At 41.7% G+C, this 22,385-nt stretch overlaps 1 protein-coding gene across 6 annotated transcripts in view; it reads right to left on the minus strand.

Moving 5' to 3' along the window:
• Positions 1 to 22,385, minus strand: part of mdga2a (MAM domain containing glycosylphosphatidylinositol anchor 2a) — a 932,327-nt gene that overhangs the window by 15,979 nt on the left and 893,963 nt on the right. For all 6 annotated transcript variants that reach the window (XM_043697342.1, XM_043697346.1, XM_043697340.1 and 3 more), the window contains one exon: positions 15,903 to 16,042. In XM_043697342.1, coding sequence (XP_043553277.1) covers positions 15,903 to 16,042 — 140 coding nt within the window. The remainder of the gene's footprint in view (positions 1 to 15,902; positions 16,043 to 22,385) is intronic.

The raw sequence follows: 22,385 nt of genomic DNA on the forward strand, positions 1-22,385 counted from the left end.
TGTAGTGGACAGCGAAGAAGGTTACCTCAGATTACAACAGGATCTTGATCAGATGGGCCAATGGGCTGAGAAGTGGCAGATGGAGTCTAATTCAGATAAATGCGAGGTGCTGCATTTTGGGAAAGCAAATCTTAGCAGGACTTATACACTTAATGGTAAGGTCCTCGGGAGTGTTGCTGAACAAAGAGACCTTGGAGTGCACATTCAAAGCTCCTTGAAAGTGGAGTCACAGGTAGATAGGATAGTGAAGAAGGCGGTTGGTATGCTTTCCTTTATTGGTCAGAGTATTGAGTACAGGAGTTGGGAGGTCATGTTAATACTGTACAAGACATTGATTAGGCCATTCTTGGAATATTACATGTAATTCTGGTTTCATTCCTATCAGAAAGATGTTGTGAAACTTGAAAGGGTTCAGAAAAGATTTACAAGGATGTTGTCAGAGTTGGAGGATTTGAGCTATAGGGAGAGGCTGAATAGGCTGGGGCTGTTTTCCCTGGAGAGTCAGAGGCTGAAGAGTGACCTTCTCGAGGTTTACAAAATTATGAGAAGCATGGATAGGGTAAATAGACAAAGTCTTTTCCCTGGGATTGGGGAGTCCAGAACTAGAGGGCATAGGTTCAGGGTGAGAGGGGAAAGATATAAAAGAGACCTATGGGACAACGTTTTCACACAGAGGGTGGTACGTGTATGGAATGAGCTGCCAGAGGAAGTGGTGGAAGCTGGTACAATTGCAACATTTAAGAGGCATTTGGATGGGTATATGAATAGGAAGGGTTTGGAGGGATACGGTCCGGGTGCTGGCAGGTGGGACTAGGTTGGGTTGAGATATCTGACTGGCATGGATGGGTTGTTTCCCTGCTGTACATCTCTATGACTATTTGAATCTCTCATTTGTCAGGAACATAGAGTCATAGAATCCTGACATTGTGAAAGTAGGCGACTTGGCCCATCAAGTCCACACCAACTTTCTGAAGAGTATCCCAATTAAACCCGCCCCCTCCCTATTCTATAGCCCTGCATTTCCCATAGCTAATCCTCCTAAACTACACATCGCTGGACACCATGAGTAATTTAGCATGGCTAATCTGCCTGACATCATTGTGACTGCGGGAGTAAATCAGAGTATACCCCACCCAGACACAGGGAGAACAGGCTAACTCCGAACAGACAGTTGCCTGAGGATGGAATCGAATCCAGGTCCTTGATGTTATGGGTGAGTACTGCTAACTGTCCTGAGCCACTGTGTGTTTAAACACTGTTTCAGAAATTATTTCCCAAGGAACAGTATACCTCAAAGCAGTTGTGTTTTAATAAACCTTACTGATAAAACCGCTCCAGTTCAGTTTAGAATTAAATGCAAGTCACCTGCCCCAGGTTGGTTTGTATTGTGCAATACACTTGCATTTGACTTTGAAGCTGTGGTTGGCTAAGTAAAGAGAAATGAAGGAACTATATTTATGTAGTCAGAAACAAAAACAGAAATTACTGGGAAACTTGACAGGGTCTCTCAGCGTCTTTGGAGGGAGTGCAGAGCTAATGTTTTGTGTCCGGTGATGCTTCTTCAGAATTGACTATAACAAGGAAAAGATTGTTATCTATGTTAAAAATGGGGTGGGTAAGGGGGGGGAGTGGTAAGAGGAGAAAACAATAGGTGGAGATGGAGCCCAGAAAGAGAGGACAATAGGTGGGCAGCAAAAGGAATGGGCAAAGGTCAGCCTGGGAGAATCAATAGCTGCTAATGGGGAACATTAGTGGTTGACAATGGATTGTTTATGGTAGCTGCCCAAATGATGATAAGGGCTGGTATGTCGGGTTTGGGGGAAGGACATGGAAGAAAATGCTCAGGCTCCACCTATCATTTACTCACCCTCTCCCCTCCCCCAACCCATCATCAACAAATATACCAACTGTTTTCCTCTCTCCAATCAGTTCCGAAGAAGGCTCACTAGACCTGAAACATTAATTCTGCTTTCTCCGCACAGGATGCTGCCAGACTTGCTGAGTTTTTCCAGCAATTTCTGTTTCTGCTTCTGATTTCTAGCATCTGCAGTTCTCTTTTCTTTTACATTAAGTAGTGCCATTCCCTTTCACAATAAGCCGTGACATGTTTCACATTCAAGTATTTCCTTCTAAGTTTGAATTAGTGCCATGTTCTGAGAAAATACTTCAGCCAGTTTGCACACACAGTCAAACTCACAAAGGTCAAAGAAATGAATGACCCATTTCATGTGCTTTATGGCAATGATTTTTCTCTCAAGAAAAGCTCCCCATTTCTTTGATTGTGCTAACCTGAACAGATAGACAGTCTCTCTGTTTATTGCTTAATGAAAGAGAGCATCTTCGACTGTGAAGTATTCTGTCAGTATTGCACTTGAGTGTCAACATAGCAAAGATGATCTAAGTCCTGCAATTGAGTTTCCACTCTCAATCTGCAATCTTTGGTGGAAATAAAAACGATAGCTTACCGTCACGTTAATTGGTTGGTCGAGAACCATAATCCTGAGTATTGATTGTCTGGTGGCCATTTTTACAAATGTAGCGACCTGATGATTTCTGTTTGTTAAAAAAAAAGCCTCTATCCCTGATTCTCTTTCTTTTTCCCTCCTCTAAGAATAGTTTAGAGATCAGAATTTCTGGCCCAAAATCAGCAGACAGGTATTAGCAAAACAACAAGAGTATGGTGGTCACTGGGGAGAGCCAGATTGGCTATATTAATTGAATAGAATTCTGGAACATAGCCATTGAGAAGAACATATTTATAGTCTTTTGAGAGACCTGGAAACAGGAAGACAGGATTTTTGTTATCCTGTAATTAATGGCATGGTTGTCACAGGCAGTACAAGTTCAGTTTGCTGCATTCTTGCAAATCGGTACTCTTGTGAGAATTGTGTGAAATACACAATATGTGAATGAACCTCTGAACCTCTGAAGTAATTAGCAAATGCTGTTCATCCTGCTTAGGAATGCTGTTAGCACAACAAAAACACAGGTCATGAAACAGGCTAGTATCAGACAAGGAAACCTAACCTCCACTTTTATGTCATCAAGAATTCACTCAGTGTTAAATTAATCTTGCAAAGATTACCCACCAAGACTGATGATTATTCTACATTTATTGGAATGTGTTCAGTCATTCAATATGAACATTACATTAACTGCTCTGGTAAGTATATCAGAAGGAAAAACATAAGAGCAGGAAAAAGCCGTTAAGTGCATTGAACCTACCCTGCCGTTCAACATGACCATGACTGGAAAATGGAATCAATGTAGATAGATTGGTGCAGTCCCAACAAGCTGAAGGGCCTCTTCTGTGCTATATGACGTTGACTCTATGGTAATCTTCTGCCTCAAGTTCACCTTCTCACCCGTATCCCATAATTCCCTGAGAGACTGAAAATCTGACTGTCACAGTTTACATTTATTCAATGAATTCCAAAGATTTACACTCATTGTGTGAAGAAAATTCTCATCATTTTATTCCTAAATAATCAGCTCCTTATTCTGAAAATATCTCTTCTTGTTCTAATTTCTCCATTCAGGGAAATCAACTTCTCAGTATGTACCATAATCTTCATAAGCTTAAATATTTCAATGAGATCACATCTCATTTTTCTAAATTCCAGGGAATATAAACTAAATTTGCTCATTCTCTCATTGGAGGACCATCCTCATACCCCAGGTACCAACCTAATTAACCTTCACTGTACTGTCTCCAAGGTGAGTAAATCTTGTAAATATTGAGTCCAAAACCACTTGCAGTATTCAAGGTGCAAGTTCACCAAAACTCCACGCAATTGTAGCAAGGCTTGCTTCTTCTCATCCTCCAAGTCCAACAACAAAGCCCAACATGGTATGTGCTTTTCTAATTTCCTTCTATACCTGCATGCTAAACCTTTTCTTCCCTTGTGCTAATGTATCTAACTCTCTTTGGACATTAACAAGGTTCATGCCTTTTAACCGATATTCTGCTGAATAACATTACACTTCTTTAATAATCCTTCCTCTGCCCGTGATTACACAATCATGACTTCTCTAATGCTGCAGGAGGTTGAGGGCAGTGAGGTCAGGGATAGATTTACAAAGTCGTGAGAGGGCACCGACAATCAGGGTGTTTGTTTGAAATGTGTGTACTTCAATTCTAGGAGCATCCGGAATAAGGTGGTTGAACTTGCAGCATGGGTTGGTACCTGGGATTACGATGTTGTGGGCATTTCAGAGACATGGTTGGAGGAGGGACAGGAATGGTTGTTGCAGATTCTGGGATTTAGGTATTTCAGTTAGAACAGAGAGGATGGTAAAAAGGGGGGGAATGTGGCACTGTTAATCAAGGGTGTATAATAGCAGTTGAGATAAAATGTGAGGACTCATCCACTGAGGTGATCTGTTCCAGGGATGTAGAGGAAAGGATAGCAAAGATGATTCTCGAAAGGAGTGAAAGTAACAAGGTAGTTGTTATGGAGGTCTTTAACTTCCCCAACATTGATTGGGAATACAATAGTTTAAGTTCTTTAGATGGATACATTTTTGTTCAGAGTGTGCAGGAGGGTTTTCTGACACAGTATGTAGACAGCCAGCAAGGGGTGATGCCATATTAGATTTGGTAGTGCGGCCAGGTGTTAGATTTGGAGGTAGGTGAGCACTTTAGCGGCAGTGACCTCAATTCAGTTATGTTTACAAAAGCAATGGGTAGGGATAGGTATAACGGGGTGATTAGGCAAGATTAAGGATGCATTGGATGGGGAAGGAAACTGCAGGGGATGGATATTCTTGAATGTGGAGCTTATTCAAGGAACAGCTACTGTGGGATAACTATCTTTGCTATCCTTTCCTCTACATCCCTGGAACAAGTATATACCTATCAGGCACGAGCTGAAAATGTTTTGGTGGAAAAGTGCAGCAGGTCAGGCAGCATCCAAGGAACAGGAGAATCGATGTTTCGGGCATAAGCCCTTCTTCAGGAATGAGGAAAGTGTGTCCATCAGGCTAAGATAAAAGGTAGGGAGGAGGGACTTTGGGGAGGGGCTTTGGAAATGCGATAGGTGGAAGGAGGTCAAGGTGAGGGTGATAGGCCAGAATGGGGTGGGGGCGGAGAGGTCAGGAAGAAGATTGCAGGTTAGAAAGGCGGTGCTGAGTTCGAGGGATTTGACTGAGACAAGGTGGGGGGAGGGGAAATGAGGAAACTGGAGAAATCTGAGTTCATCCCTTGTGGTTGGAGGGTTTCTAGGCGGAAGATGAGGCGCTCTTCCTCCAACCGTCGTGTTGCTATGGTCTGGCGATGGAGGAGTCCCTCTCTCACCAGGGGAAGGTGCTGGGAGTGGAGGTTGGGTTGGTAGGGGGTGTGGACCTGACGAGGGAGTCACGGAGGGAGTGGTCTTTTCGGAACGCTGATAGGGGAGGGGAGGGAAATATATCCCTGGTGGTGGGGTCCTTTTGGAGGTGGCGGAAATGACGACAGATGATACGCTGATCAGGCAGGAAGTAGTTGTCGAGAGAGGGACCCATAGTATACTAAAGAAGTTGAAGCTCTTGTCAAGAGGAAGAAGAAGGCTTATGTGAGGATGAGGCATGAAGGCTCAGTTAGGGGGCTTGAGAGTTATAAGTTAGCCAGAAAAGATCTAAAGAGAGGGCTAAGAAGAGCCAGGAGGGGACATGAGAAGTTGTTGGCTGATAGGATCAAGGAAAACCCTAAGGCCTTCTATAGGTATATCAGGAATAAAAGAATGATTAGAGTAAGATTAGGGCCAATCAAAGATAATGGTGGAAAGTTGTGTGTAGAATCTGAGGATATAGGAGAAGTGCTTAATGAATACTTTTCATCAGTATTCATGTTGGAAAAGGGCAATGTTAGTGAGAATACGGAGAATCAGGCTACGAGATTAGGTGGGATTGAAGTTGACAAAGAGGAATATTCAGAAATTTTGGAAGATCTGAAAATAGGTAAGACCCCTGGGCAGGATGGGATTTATCCTTGGATTCTCTGGGAAACCAGGGAGGAAACTGTAGGGCTTTTGGCTTCAATCTTTATGTTACCAATGTCAACAGGAGTAGTGCCAGAAGACTGGAAGATGGCAAATGTTATTCCCTTGTTTAAGAAGGGGTGTCCCTGGTAATTATAGGCTAGTGAGCCTCACTTCAGTTGTGGGTAAGGTGTTGTTAAAGGTTATAAGAGATAGGATTTATAATCATCTGGAAAGGAACAATATGATTAGAGATAGTGTGAAGAGAGGTCGTGCCTCACTAACCTTATTGAATTCTTTGAGAAGGTGACAAAGGTAAAGTGGTTGATGTGGCGTATTTGGACTTCAGTAAGGCGTTTGATAAGGTTCCACACAGTAGGCTATTGCACAAAATACAGTTTCAGGATTGGAGGTGTTTTAGCTGAAAAAAGACAGAGGGTGGTGATTTATGGGAAATGTTCATCCTGGAGCTCAGTTACCAGTGGAGTGCCGCAAGGATCTGTTTTGGGGCCACTGCTGTTTGTCATTTTTATAAATGATCTGGATGTGGATGTAGAAGGATGGGTTAGTAAATTGGCAAATAACAGTAAGGAAGGCAGAGTTGTAGATAGTGCCAAAGGATGTTGTGGGTTACAGATGGACATAGATAAGATGCAGAGCTGGACTGAGAAGTGGCAAATGGAGCTTAATGCAGAAAAGTGTGAGGCAGTTTATATTGGAAGAAATAACAGAAATGCAGAGTAATGGGCTAATGGTAAATTTCATGGCAGTGTAGATGAACAGAGAGATCTCAGTGTCCAGTTGTCACTCCTGGAATGCGTGCACTTCTAGTCACTGTATTACAGGAAGGATGTGAAAGCTTTGGAAAGAGTTTAGAGGATATTTACGAGAATGTTGCTTGGCATGGAAGGAAGGTCTTACAAGGAAAGGATGAGGGAACTGAGGCTGTTTTCGTTGGAGAGAAGAAGTTTGAGAGATGTCTTAATCAAAACGTATAAGATAATCAGGGGTTAGATTTTTTCCATCAGATAGTGAAGGCTAACAGGAGGAGACATAGCTTTAAATTGAGGGGTGATAGATTTAGGACAGATATTCGGAGTAGTAGTTTCTTTACTCAGAGAGTAGTAGGGCCGTGGAACAGCCTGCCTGCAAAACTAGTAGACTGGTTAAGGACATTTAAATGGGCATTGGACATACATATGTATAATAATGGAACGGTGTGAATTAGATGGGCTTCAGATTAATTTCACAGGTTGGCACAAGGATGTGTACTGCGCTGTATTGTTCGATGTTCTATGTTCTATGTTCCATACAGAGGAACCTCGATTATCCAAAGGACACAGGTGGGGAGTATTTCGTTCAGTTAATCGAATGCCGGATACTCGAGTGCCGGATAACATTGTTTAGCCAAACATCAGGACCTTGTAATCTTGCTAGATAATCTGATATTCGGATAATAGAATGCCGGATAATCTTCTGTCTATCTTTGCTAACCTAAAATGAATCAAAACATAGGAATGCAGATCTGGTCAGAACTTCTGGTGCAAATGAGGTTCCTTTCTGCTCATTCCATGATCATTATAATCTTGCAATAATGGCTGGAAAGAACTGCTGCTCCAATACCTAATTAAAAGGCATGTGGAGCTTCACTCAATCTCTTCACATCATTCCCACCCATCCCTGGGAATGTCAGAGATCAGGCAAAAAATGGCACTGCATTTTAACAATGCCACCCTCAAAATTCTTCTGAAGGCTATCTGGGAGAGAAGGGAGATTCTTCTCCATATGATGGCAACAAGAGGCCATCCTGATTGATGACCCCAAAGAAAACGAAACAATTGGTAAAATTGGTGACTCAGACATACTGGTCTGACTTGTGTACCTCACAGTGGAGCTACAGTATAGCCAGTGCTTCCATTTTCAATTATTTACAACTGGTAGTGAAAACGTCTCAAATCTGCTTCTCCTTATTTCACAGCAATCAGCAACATGTCTTCATGAAATCTTGGGTAACTAACAAATCTTTGTGTTTTCTCTGCAGGGTCTGGATGCCAGTCTTAAAATAGGACAAACAAAAGCAGTATGCCAGGCCTTAGAGCCCATCGACACCAGCCACTTGAGTTATGCCTCTGAGAAGGAACAGTTGCGAGTCTCAAAGGATGGACCTTCAAAGCCTATTAGATGAAAATGAGGACTGCAATTGTTGGAGATCAGAGTCAAGATTAGAGTGGTGCTGGAAAAGCACAGCAGGTCAGGCAGCATCTGAGGAGCAGGAAAATCGACATTTCAGGCAAAAGCCCTTCAACATGAATCACTCCTGAATAAGGGCTTTTGCCTGAAATGTTGATTTTCCTGCTCCTTGGATGCTGCCTGACCTGCTGTGCTTCAAAGCCTATTGTCCACCCTCCATCAGGACAAGTCATTCACCTTGCTGAGTAACCTATCTGGAGTAGATTCAGAGTCACAGTCTGGTGAGCCCTGCACTTGTAGCTAGAGCAGGAAGAAATGGCCGAAGTTTCTGACATGAAGGAATGCTGGGAAACAGGCCTCTGCTAGGGCTAGTATGGGTAATGAGCCTCCAGATGACATAAACAGACGGAGATGAAGAGACAAGCAGAGGAATGTCTGGCAGAGGTGTAAATGATCATGTACAGACTGGAGTGAAGGGCAGAGGGGACAAATTCTGACTGATAGTGTGGTTCAGGTATGCATTCTCAAGGTTGCCTGCATGAAATAGGTGGTGGCCACCAGCAACAGCCAGAGAACTATCAGTTTACATCAGCTCTGTTAAGGGACCTTTACTCCATCAGTTGAGCCAGTTCAGAGAGGACTAAGGCACCGTGACCCCCCTTCAGGTGACTCCATCCCCTCAGCAAGGGAAGGCAGTGTCACTGCACACTGATAGGCAGGAGGAGAATCAGAGAGTCACCAAGGGGGTGTCATCCCAGGACATCCTAGTGGTACTCTACTGCACTAACTCCCTTCTAACAGGGAGCCAAATGCCTCGCCAAATGCTTCCACTAGGTCAGGCCAATGACATTTCGCCTGCATGTGTACTGAAGAACTGAAAATGTGTTGCTGGAAAAGCGAAGCAGGTCAGGCAGCATCCAGGGAACAGGAGAATTGACGTTTCAGGCATAAGCCCTTCTTCAGGAATGATCGTGTTGATTCGGTCGCCTGAGATAGAAATAGAAAGGTCGAGGAAGGGGAGGGAGGAATCTGAGACTGTCCAGGTGAATTTGAGGTCGGGGTGGAAGGTGTTGGTGAAGTGGATGAACTGTTCAACCTCCTCGTGGGAGCACGAGGCGGCGCCGATACAGTCATCGATGTAGCGGAGGAAAAGATGTGTACTGAAGAACCTTGGCAGGCCAGAAGCCTCAGGCCTTGGACTTTAGAGACCACACACCAAAGTCATCCAAGACAAGGCCTAAAGTAGTATGTCTTATGGCTTTGTCTGCATAAACTCTTTCTCCCTTTCCTACCCATTCTGGTGGTATCAACATAAACCTCACAATTAATTCATGTTCCTATTCAGGATTGTTGGAAATGTCATTCACATTGACACTGGAATGGCAACATTATGGTGGGTTTTGGACTTCAGCTGCAGAAAACAATATCTATTCCCCTAACTCTTACCACAACTACATTCTACTTCTCCCACTTCAATGGCTCCGTGCACCAATGTGCCACAATCATTTCGCTACTTCAGAAATGTAAACTTCCTTGAAGTGAGTGAGATTGACTCATTTCATCTGACAATCTTTAAACCACAGATCCTTATTTTAGCCACTTACAGCAAGTTACATTCTGCTTCACTCTCACACCACAGCTGAAAATAATACATTTACGCAAAGTACATCTCCACAGATATGTCACTTACTTGACAAACATGTGCTTCCTCATTCAGGAAAGTAAAATATAACCAAGTGTGATCAAATTTGCTTCAGTAAATAGTTTCAAGTTATATTGCACAACTATACAAATAGACTAAATCTTAAAGAACAAGTGAAGCTAATTCCCTCCAGATGGTTCACAAAAAAAAATTAATATTGTGCAGAACCGAGCAGAAGTCCTCTCTCTCTGGAGTTTAACCATTTTGCACCACTTTCACTGGCCAATTGGTTTCTATGTGGTACAGTAGTATTTGGTGCTTGCATCTGCTTTTATTCCCAGAATCTCGCTATACAATACCAGAGTTTATCAAAACTGGAAACTTACCATCCCCGTGTTGAGTATTCAATGTAGCATAACCCTAACTGAATTTAAATTAATTCATTTGGAATTAGACTGAAGTTGCTCAAACATCGAATTATCGTTCCATGTTGCCAGGATTTCAGACACCCAATCAAAGATGCAACAGATACCTGTTAACATTCATATCCTTCAAATGCAGAACTGAATCTTAATTTTCTTTGGCAAAGTGCCAGCTATGTGGAGTTTTTTTGGAGGGCTTTTCAGTGCAAGGCTGATTGAATTTTCTTACTGCAACTTCCCAATCTCACCTTATTAGTTATCTCACCCACCCCCAAGGCATCCCTCACATCAAATACAAGCCCCTTTTAACTAAATGCCATTCCTGGAACAACACAGCACTGCTGGGATATCCCAGGATCCCTAGCATTCTTGCCCTTGTGCCAAAGACCATTGTGCACCTGGACCAGCACTGTCAGTCTGGAATTGCCCTGAATGTTATCTGATATTTGTCCAGACATGGCAGGCAGGGAAAAACTGTTCCCCAGTTTGTGGGCAGGGACCTTATGGTCCTGCTGGATGGGATGGTACCGACGTGGGACTTACTCTTCCCTCAAGAACAGAAGAGGAAGCCACTCAGATCAGTGCAGTGTCAGCCATCTGTTGGAATGCCCAGTGGTGTAGGAAAAACATCAATGACCCTTCTCCTCTCTGTCAGTACTAGTGCCATAATCTTCTCTTCAATACCTCACATGCACTGTACCTCTGTTGCTGCACTCCATCTCTCATCAAGGCTCATGTTCTAACACAGTCACCATTATTTATAACAACTTGCCTCACTTAATTTCACCCATCATAGCCCCCACCATCACTAACCCTGCGCAGCCTCTGTACTCACCCAGGACCAGCACCAACCATCCACTTAAAACTCCCTTCATACTTGCCTGCCCTCTCATTCCAGGAGGAAAAAACAGCCCACAACTGGACAGAAAGAACCAATACTGATAGTGGGCTTTCTGATATTCAGCTCCTCATCCCTCATGAGGGGAGGGTCCTGACTCTGACCACCCAATTGAGACTGACTGTGTCCAAGCTCCTGAACTGGTATCAGAAACTGCCCTTGACTTATTTTGCCCCTAACCCCTGACAGAAGGCTCAATCTCCCTTGACTGAGGCCTGACAAGCTTTGTGTTAGTGTTAAATGGCACGGCGCTGGGAAACAAAAACCGAAATTGCGAGTGAAGTGGAAGTCAGAACAGGTACCTGGTGACTGCAGCTTGCCACTTGCTCCAAAGAATGGTAATGTTTGACATTGGGCACCAATGTCATCTCAAGTGCCACGGATAATCCACGTCCACTTCAAGGTATCCAAAATGTGCCAACCTCTAAGGATGCATGTGGTATTTATACATTTACGGATTGCTTCTATACTTATAGAGTCATAGAGTCTTAGAGATGTACAGCACGCAAACAGACCCTTCGGTCCAACTTGTCCATGCCAACCAGATATCCCAACCCAATCTAATCCCACCTGCCTGCACCTGGCCCATATCCCTCCAAACCCTTCCTATTCATGTACCTATCCAGATGCCTTTTAAATGTTGCAATTGTACTAGTGTCCACCATGTTCTCTGGCAGCTCATTCCATACATGTCCCAACCTCTACGTGAAAAAAATTGCCCCTTAGATCTCTTTAATATCTTTCCTCTCTCACCCTAAACCTGACTTGTATTACCTTGCCTTGACATTTTGCAGTTTGCCCGCTCAGCCAGAGATACCAGGCTCACATTACTGCTGTACTAAAATAAACAACTGTGGATGCTGAAGATTTGAAACAAAAGCAGAAATTGCTTTTGCTTTAAAATTTCTTTTGAAAGACGATACCTCCAACACTGCAGCACTCCCTCAGTCTAGGCTGCCATCTCAATGGAATACTATGTGCTTCAGCCTGTGGAGTGGAATTTCAGCTCAGAGCCATCTGATTTAGTGCTCTGAGAATATTGAGAGGAATAGAGGCAGTGTAAGACCTTGGATGACATGTGGACAGGTCCCCGAAGGTCATACAGATAAGGTGGTAAAACAAATACATGAAATGCTTTCCTTTACTGGAGAAGGTTGCAGCTGGAATTTTACATACAGTTCTTGTCACTGCATTATGAGGGTACAGTTGCTGTAGAGAGAGTACAGATGGGATAGTGCCACAGCTGGAAAGTTGCAACTATAAGGAAAGATTGGATTGCTAAATGGATGTCCATTCAGTTATCAGACTCTCTGGTCCCTAGCTTGGTTCAAGTAAGAGGTGCCTTTAGTTTGTTTGGATAGAGCCAATCTCCAATGTTTGTTTCCTTGTTATGCCACTGCACAGACCCAAACTGCATTGGTGACTATGTTTTTTTATTGAACAAAGTATATTTTGAAATAAATAAAAAAAGATTAGGGTTGTTTCCTTAGTGCATAGGAGGCTGTGGAGTGATTTAATGGAGTTGTACAAAATTATAAGGTGCTTGGATTGAATAGTCAGGAAAAACATATTTTCATAGATTGAAGGTGTTTGGTAAAAAGGAGTAGACAGTACAGGGAAAGAAAAGAACAGCTCCTGCAGAGGAGGGAAGGTGGTGTCTGGAATTCATCATCCAGCATAATTTTGGATGCAGAAACCTTCAACTATTTAAAAATAGTGTAATCTTCAAATCTCGGAACAAGGTGCTGGAAGATGGGATCAGATTCAGATCAGATGGGCTGAATGGCTTCTTTCTGTACTGTATTTTTTCTATGGTGCTATGGAATACAGACCCAGGCTGACAGAAAGTATCAAATGCCATGAAGTTCAATTGCTTCCATCCAGTAACCCATACAAATTGTTTCAAACACTGACTATCACTGAATTAGTCTCATCATTTAAGTGCTTTTCTCTTTTTTGTTAATGGATGTAAGATGTGATTTATGTGACAGAATCTATTTCAATCATATGCTGAATATGTCTCGTATTGTCTGTGATTCTTTGAATATTTATGTGTTTGAGTACTCTTGTTGCACAGCATTGAATTGAATGATTACATTAGGATTGGGGATGAAAGCAGTCACTCCATTCACACTACTCAAAGAGTTACATGGATGATCAGTAAATGAAGATTAAACATTTGGAAATTATTGGACATAGCAGGGCACCTTGAAGACTTATGAATTGAATTGTACCAGTTTAATGTATAGTGCTGCAGTACGTTTCTGTTATTGCCTCGCAATGGCTTTTCTCTTCTGTGGGCATAGGGGATGGTGATGATGGTGCAATGGGCCTGCAGGCTGGGGAATATGGTGGGACATGGATCTGTGATGACCAAGTGTTGGGGTATGGGGGTGGGCAAGGGCAGGAGATTGGTTTGTAGCAGAGTTTGTTGCAGTGACAGGGTAATCCTGAGGTGGGTGGGGGATGTACCTGTGACCAGGCAGGAGGATTAGTCTGTGATGGGGAAAGGTGATAGACCTATATTATGGTCAACCTTAGTGGCAGTGGGAAGATGAGGACATGATGGGCAGGGAGTTGGTTTATGACATGTAGAAATGGGGCAGGCCAGCTTTGCATGTAACATAGATATGCTTTAGACAGCTGATGAATAAGACTTGTTACCTCATGGCTTAATTTTGTTTTTTGAAGGTTGGGATAAATGTTTTCATCATTTATGGCAGTCTGCAGCAGTGAGCACGCTGCCCTTGGCTCTGAATTAATCTTTGTTCTTGTGAATCTCAGGGCACTGAAGGCAAGTGTGACTTGCCTGATCTTTGGACCAACTTGGTGCTGCATTAATATTGGTAAGATTATTTGATTTTATCTTTGATAAAGTGGTGCATGCTGCTTTAAGGGTTCTGGCAATCCAACTCTATATTGACAGCCAATGTCAGCAGGCTGTTGATCATAGAATCCCTACAGTGCAGAAGCAGTTCATTCAGTTCATTGAGTCCACACCGACCATCCAATTGGCATCCCACTCAGACACAAACTCTTTACATTTCCCATGGCTACTGCACCTAGCCGACACATTCCTAGACATTATGAGAAATTTAACATGCAAGTCCACCACACCAGAGGAAACTCACGCAGATACAGGGAGAATGTGCAAACTCCACACAGTCACCTGAGGTTGGAATTGAACCTGGGTCCCTGGTGCTGTGAGGTAGCAGTGCTAACCACTGAGCCACCGTGCTGCCTGGAGGGGTGGAGGGGGCAGGGCGGAGGACGTGACTGACCTTAGTCTAATTCTGCCCTCACTCGTTATCAACAAAATATACTTTCCAAGCAAATTGATCTGGAACATGAGTCATGGTTCATTTTCATTTGCATCTTTAGCCAGGACACTGAGACTAACTTGAAATCTTCACTGGTATTCTAACGGAGATCAGCATATAATGCAAAACAGAACAAGGTCTCAGTACCAGATTACAATGTACTTACCCAACAAACTATCAGATGATCCAGAAAGATTATTTTTACTTATGTCAATCCATGTTTGGCCCCAAGGTAAATTCCTGACATATACCATGAAAAAAATACAAACACTCTCAAATAATTTAAGCTATCTGATGTGATATAAGTAGTTAAATAATAAACACTAATTATCGCTTCATCTTAGAAACAAGCACATGAAAATTACTGTGCTTTGAATGATTCCGAGAAACGATTCCACAGAATCTTCTATGAAGTGACTGCCTTGGGTCTGGAACCAGTACAACATAATGGACGAGAATAATGCAAGCAATGCTAAAGGTCACCACTAAATTTTGTTTGAGCAGATTTAGTTGAAACCCAGTAGGCTCTATGGTGAAAACACATGACAGTTTAATTTACTAGTCTAGACTCTAAAAGACCTGAGTTACTCTCGAGAATGAAAACCGGCTTTTAGACAGGAAGCTAATTTTCTAAGGAAACAAATGACAGTGCAAAGCCAGAGTGATGTTAGGATGACAATTAATAATACAAAATTGCAATACAATGGAAAACATTTCATCCTGCCTTGATGAAACAAATCCATCTACTTACATGCAATTGTTTTTCGAGGATATTTTTCATGGCATTAGCAAATTTCAGGTTGAGGTGGCATTGTAACCAGTCTATAATCACTTTACATAACACAGAGACACAAAGAGCCAGTTCTGCCATCAGGAATCCAGTGGAGCGAAACTTTCAGTCACAGATTGTTAAGGATATCAACCTTTTATCAAACTCCAGCATAGGGCCCCTTCTAGTAAACATTGTGGGTGACTGTAGGGTCACCTGGCTGGATGGACTTCCAGGAATACTCAGATTGACACCTTGCAACTCTGATTGAGCAAGCTAAGGGCTCTTTTTAGGCAAATAATAATGAATTTATTTTTCCCTGATTCACATTTTTTTTTACTCTTTACACTTTTGGCGACTGTGTGTATGGGATAAGGCGGGATACAGTTTGGAGGATCAGTGCAGAACTGATGCGCCAAATGGCCTCTATCTGCTCTGTGGGGATTCTATGATCATTTCCACAAGATTTAGTAAATTAATGAACCCATCATGTGCTTCTATACTTCAATACAAATCAATGCTTTAGACTTACACATACATCTTTCATAAAACTATGTGCAATTTTAACTTAGCATTTTTCTTGCATTACAAAGCGACTGGCATTTAAAAAACTGAATTCTGTATGTAGTTTAATATCCATATGATCTGCAATATTGTAGAAATACCTGTCTCTCTCTGTATTCATCTTATTTTCACATTCTCACCTGGAAAGTTCCACTTGGATTGATGTTGATATTTGCATGCATCCATTGTTCCCCTTGGTTTCCAGACATAGTCCAGATGAGATTTTCAGTCACAGTTGATCCTTTGAATCCTTTGAATCGCAAAAACACATTCAAAGTACCTGGAAAACAACATGTTACAAAACAATTTCAATGTTGAACTGCCCTTAGAAACAGCCCAAGACTTTTCTGACAGGGATAATTTAGTGGAGATTGGTGAGACGCTTTGTTATTGCTCATCAAACTTGAATTCTGAAAAATGGCATGTAACTAAAAATATTGGTATTAGGAAAAGATGACAAGGACAAAAGTAGTTTCAGCTCCCCAGAGAATCAAGGCCCTTTGAATTGCTTCCTGCTACCACAAAATGATGTTGGATCTGATCCAAGATTAGCATTGACTATGTCCAATTTTATATCCAAACTAAGGACACAGCCTCACAGAGTAGCTTAATAACAGGTGTATAGTCTACCTGAAAGGGTAAGGTATCTCAAAAGTTTGAGCAATAGGTGAAGTCAGTTGTTTCACACTGGTAACATGTAACAATGCAAGTGGAGTTTGCCACAAACTAAATGTCATCAAGCCAAAAAAATGTTTTAACTATCACACAAATATTTAATGTGCTGTATGAATTTCCATACTGGCGTGATGTTAGATATGTAGGCTGTATATCCTAAAGACTGGTGGACTGGTGGATTGTATCAATACCACTTCCCTTCAGTTTTTTCCCACAAGTGACCATACATAACCAGCCCAGGTTGCAAAACACACTGTCCAATGAGGTCAGTATTGGGACCACTGCTTTTCATAATTTCTACGACTGACTTGGGTGTGCAGGTGCTTCTTCAAACTAGCAAACATTGAATTGTGTGAAGGATAGTGATAGAGTTCCAGAGGATACTGGGCAAGCTGGTGGATTAGGCAGAAAGGTGATGAATGTAATGTAGACAAGTGTGAAGTCATGTATTTTGTTAGGGAGGCAATATAAACAAAGGAAACAATTCTAAAACGGATGCAGAAGTCGAGGGGCCTTGGGTTAGATGTACACAAAACACTGAAAGTGACACAATAAGTTAAGAAATTAATGAGCAAAGTTCACAGGCTCCTAGGTTTTTAAGAAGTAATACAATAGTTTGAAGAATTAATGAGCACAATCACAGTTCCCAGGCTTTTTAAGAAGAAGCACACACATAGAACAAAAATAACAAGTTATGGTGAACTTATGTTCAGTTTTGGGCACCACAATTTAGCAGGCATTGGGAAGGGCCCAGAAAAGATTTTTGAGAATGGTTACAGGGAGAAGGGACATATACACATGGGAATAGATTGGAGAATATGGAATTGTTCTTCTTAGAGAATGCATGGTTGAGAGGAGATTTGAAATAAGTGTTCAAAATTATGAGAGGTCCAGACACAGTATACAGAGAGTAACTGCTCCTGTTGGTGGAAGGATCAGGAACCAGACAACTAGACCAAATGACAAAAGAACTAATAACATAAGGCAAAGCATTTTCCATGCAACAAGCATTTAACATCTGGAATGCAATGCTGAAGTGTATGGTGGAGCCAGGCTCCGCCTGACTTTCAAAAGATAATTGAATAATTATCTGAGTGGAGAAAATGTACAGGACTACAGGAGAGATGTGACAGTCAGAGTAGAGTGGCTGACATGTTCTTTCAGAGAGTCCACATGGACACTATCAGTCAAATGGGCTCCTCATATCCTGCTGCAATTCTATGATTCTGCAATTAATAGACAATGTGAACTTCACGTAGACAAACCATCAAATCAAACTGTGAAATGATCAAACAGATTGCCAATGATCTGTCACAAAATATTAATGTATTCTAACTATTAAAGAATTTCTGTTTGTTTTTGTTTATTTCTATTCAGCAAGTGATTTTCTGTTGTAAAATCTATCTCAAATACAGCACTTCACTGCCTTCAAATATTTTAACAGATTGTTTTAATCAGACAGCCGATCACAGTACAGTAGTAAATATTCATGCAATAAACAAACAACTCGTGATACTTGCATTGAATGCAGTTCAGATAAGGTTCACTAGCTTTATCCCACAGATGAGGGGTCGATCTCATTCGGAAAAATTGAGTAGTTTGGAACCAGACTCATTGAAGTTTAGATGAATTTATTGAAATACGCTTGAGGGGCTGACTAGCTTATTTCTGCTGCTATCTGTCAAATTCTCATGAACAGGTGGGCTTATAGGTCAGTTCAATACACTTCATTGTAGGTGTTCTTTTCCCATGCTTTAACCTAGGGAAAGACAACCAGGGCAGGAGATCTGGATTTAACAGCTTACTGAGGAAAGCTGCTGCCAATTCCTCTCTCAGAAATCACTTCATACCTTTTTCAAGGAGGTTACTTCACTTGTTCAACAGTAAAAATAAATGAACTAGTAAGTTAAGAAGTTACATTATGATTTGAATACAGGATTGTTAGTATCCTCCTTCTTTTATGCAGACCAGTAAGATAGATGTATTTATCCTTTTTTTCGTGATCATTGTGGCTCCTTCCCCATTGATACATGGCAGACCTTTGATGTCTGCTTGACCAAATTCAGTACAAAATGGTTTGTTTTTGTTCTCAGAGTTAAAAGTTAATATAAAGGGTTTAAACCACTGCATAACTTTTGGAAATACTTGTCTTGAACCAGGTGTGTTTATGTACTTGCTTCAAAAGACTTTTAACCGGAACAGACTGCCTTCAGCAACTTTATTGTACACATGGTCCTAGAAGAATAGGGATGATGGGTCCATCAGCCAGGTTTAGCAGCTTTGTGAGGCAGAAACTTATAACAAAGGGCTTTCAGCAGTAGCCGGGAGTCAGCCTGATCATTTATGGATTGCTAAATGTCCGCTGTTGGACAAAAAGATTCCTGGACCCTGCCTGCTTCCAGCTGAACTCAATTATTTCCTGGAGATAAATGAGCTCAAACAGTCATTGGATATGTTACTCAACAGATGACTTTTGACCTAAAGAAAATCAGAAATCCAAGTCTGATGAGCAGCATTTTTAAGGATTTTCAATCTCAAATATTTCAAACCTTTGCCATAGGTTTAATAGTTGTGAGTGGGACAGACATAAAGCACAATTTGTTGGCAGCTTTTAGTTCAGTTTCATGGATTTTTTAAAAATATAACTTGCTATCCTTCAAAACAATGCCAACAGAAGACTCTTTCATTTTCATGCCCTCCTGAATTTTTCCTTCTCTTCTGGTGTTATTTTAGAGGGATGTCGATCATTACAAAGTTTAGTGCATTGTGGGGGAAGGGTTCAAAGAGGCTATGCATCATTTTGACAGTGTGCCATACACAAATGACAGTGAGGTGATTTTCAGGAAGGTAGTGACCCTTTAAATAGAAACTACTTGAGCGATATCACTTCTCAATAATATAGATTGAAATAAAACCTAATTTGGGGCTGTTCAAAATATTATGCAATAACTCTTCCATTCTAAAGATATTAGCCATGGTTACGGTCATACCATTCCTTGCTCTCTGTAAATTAGTTTTACTGCCAAAAAGCAAAATAAAGAAAAGCCAAATCATTCCCAAATGAGCCAGTTATTGAAAAATAAAACAAGACCGATTATGTTTTATGGACCTAGAGCAGTTCGCCCTATGCCCTCACACTTTATAAAGCCAATCTCTATCTTTATGTACAATCTATGTATTGAATTTTGGTCAGGAAATTGATTGGGTTCAGATGCAGCTAAAGTGGCTCTGAAATAAAAGTTTGAACATACAGATTATGGGTTATGGCACACAAATCAAACCAGTTGTCGTTGTTGCCTCTGCTCTTAATTCTGATTCAAGACTTGGTGGTCCTGAATGTATTAGTGCTCTCAAACTTCAGATGCAGCTTTCCCAAAGTCTCTGGTTAGTCAGTTGCATAGAAACATACAAATCAAGAGCAGGAGTAGGCCATTCACCCCCTCAAGCCTACTCTGTCATTCAATAAGCTCATGGTTCATCAGAATGTAGTCCTAAATCCACAGTCCTGCCTATCTTGATAACCTTTCAACTTCTTAATAAGAAAAACAAGAGTCGGTGATCTTTGCGTAATAATGTACATCCCTAAATAAATATCAGTTAACTTCCTTTGTGATTGTAACTAGGATCTGTTTACAGTTGACTATGCCACCTTTTCACTCTGCAAATTTCCCATTAACTGATGTCCTCTAGGGAAGGAAACTGTCATCCTTACTTGGTCTGCTCTACATGTGACTCCCAACCCACAGCAAGGTGATTGATTCTTAATTGCCCTCTGGAGAATGGACAATAAATGCTGCCTAGCCAACGATGCCCTCATCCCATGAATGAATAAAGAAAATTTGTTGGATTGGTCTACCAAGGTGCCTGGGTCAGAGGTGCAGGGTGGCTTGGCATGGATTTGTGGGTGAAGAGTCAATCTGCAGGAGGGTTCAGGGCTGCAGAGGGACTGGAGCCATCTTGCTACTTGGGTTCACTAAAGAAAGTACTTGACTCACCTTCGAAGGCATCCATTACTTTCAAGAGATGACATGGATCCCCTCTCAGAAAGGGATAAAGGTGCTACTAGAGTGCTCTCCATTTGGACGCATTCTGATTAGTATTTCAAATTGCTGCTAGAGCAATGTTTTATTAATTAATATTTTTTATTATACAGTAATTTGTACACCACTACACCTATTGTCTTGACATGTCAGTAATTACTGTGCTGACTTGCATGTTTTGCATTTCATATGCACTTTATGCCGCTGTATGATTGTGTGGTTTGTGCTGTCCATGTAGCACCTTGGTCCTGGAGGAACACTGTCTTGTTTTTACTGTATTAGCTGTATATGGTCGAAATGACAAATAAAGCTACTCTTGACTTGGAAGAGCACAGCAGTTCAGGCAGCATCCGAGGAGCAGTAAAATCGACGTTTCAGGCAAAAGCCTCTTGACTTGACCTGACTTGAAAATCTCCTACCTTATTCACCATCCAAAACCAGCATCAATAAACCGTCAGGATCAATGCAGGTCATAGAGTCACTCTAACTAAATATAAACTCTGTTCCTGGGGAAAGAATTAGGGTGTTAACCAAATTAGCCCTTAATCCCAGTAAAGAGGAAGGATCAGTGGAAGCAGTCTAACCAAACCAATATCCAATAGTGGTTGGTTCTGCAGAACATACAACTTGGTCATCAGTGATGGGCGTTAATCAACTGAACACGTGGAAAAAACAATGAAGCAGAACCAACATCTGAGGATTAAATCTTCATTTCAGACCTGGTAAAGAGCGCAGGAAAAGCAATGGATTCTAGAAGTTTAAAAAATAACAGTCACACTTGGCAAGAACAAGGTGCTTCGAGAAGAGAGATCTGTAAGGGCTGTCCTGATGTGAAGTTCGATTGGAACTAACCATTTCAGAACTACAAGAGTAAAGCAAAAAATCTTGTTTGATAAATGAAAGAATCTAAATTTATGAGAAAAGGGCCAGACTGGGAAAGACTTAAATTATGGAAGGGCTACTTACTATTCACAACAAGTGTCACTGTCACTGCAAACACATATCATTAGGCACAAGTGATAGGACAAAGTCAAGGATCTTGGAGTTAATTTAAACTGCGGCTGCTGTGGAGCAGAATTAATGTAACGAAAGGTCAAATTAAAAGTTAGAGAAGGTAGAGTCTAATAGAGCAAGATAGCTAAAAGACTGTTAAGACTGTGAGAATAGTAGGTGATCAATAACCAAAACCATAATTTTGGTGGGATGATTTTTTAAAGCAATAGCCCATGAAGCTTTCTTGGTAAATCATGGAAGAGAACGTGTATTATGTTTTAGCGTGTGGAAACGTGGGAAAGTGTCCATTTTACCTACTCCAAAGGGAAAACCTTCATCTTGGCTACAGAAGGCAGGAAATCTTACATTTTACCAGCAGAGGGTGGGGAACCACCAATCTTACTGTGAAAATATGTGAAGTCACCCCTCAGTAAACAGTACAGAGCAACAACATTGCCTTTTAATTGAATTTAAAGTTTTAAAAGGAGTAAAATAACAGCATTGCTATGACATAGAATAGCTGGAAATGTGTTGCTGGAAAAGCGCAGCAGGTCAGGCAGCATCCAGGGAACAGGAGAATCGACGTTTCGGGCATACGCCCTTCTTCAGGAATGGGGAAAGTTTGTCCAGCAGGCTAAGATAAAAGGTAGGGAGGAGGGACTTGGGGGAGGGGCGTCGGAAATGTGATAGGTTGAAAGAGGTCAAGGTGAGGGTGATAGGTCAGACTGGGGTGGGGACGGAGAGGTCGGGAAGAAGATCTCAGGTTAGGAAGGCGGTGCTGAATTCGCAGGTTAGGAAGGCAGTGCAGGTTAGGAAAGCTTCCCTCATTCCTGAAGAAGGGCTTATGCCCGAAACGTCGATTCTCCTGTTCCCTGGATGCTGCCTGACCTGCTGCGCTTTTCCAGCAACACATTT

This window comes from Chiloscyllium plagiosum, chromosome 10 (genome assembly GCF_004010195.1).
Source record: "Chiloscyllium plagiosum isolate BGI_BamShark_2017 chromosome 10, ASM401019v2, whole genome shotgun sequence".
NCBI lineage: Eukaryota > Metazoa > Chordata > Chondrichthyes > Orectolobiformes > Hemiscylliidae > Chiloscyllium > Chiloscyllium plagiosum.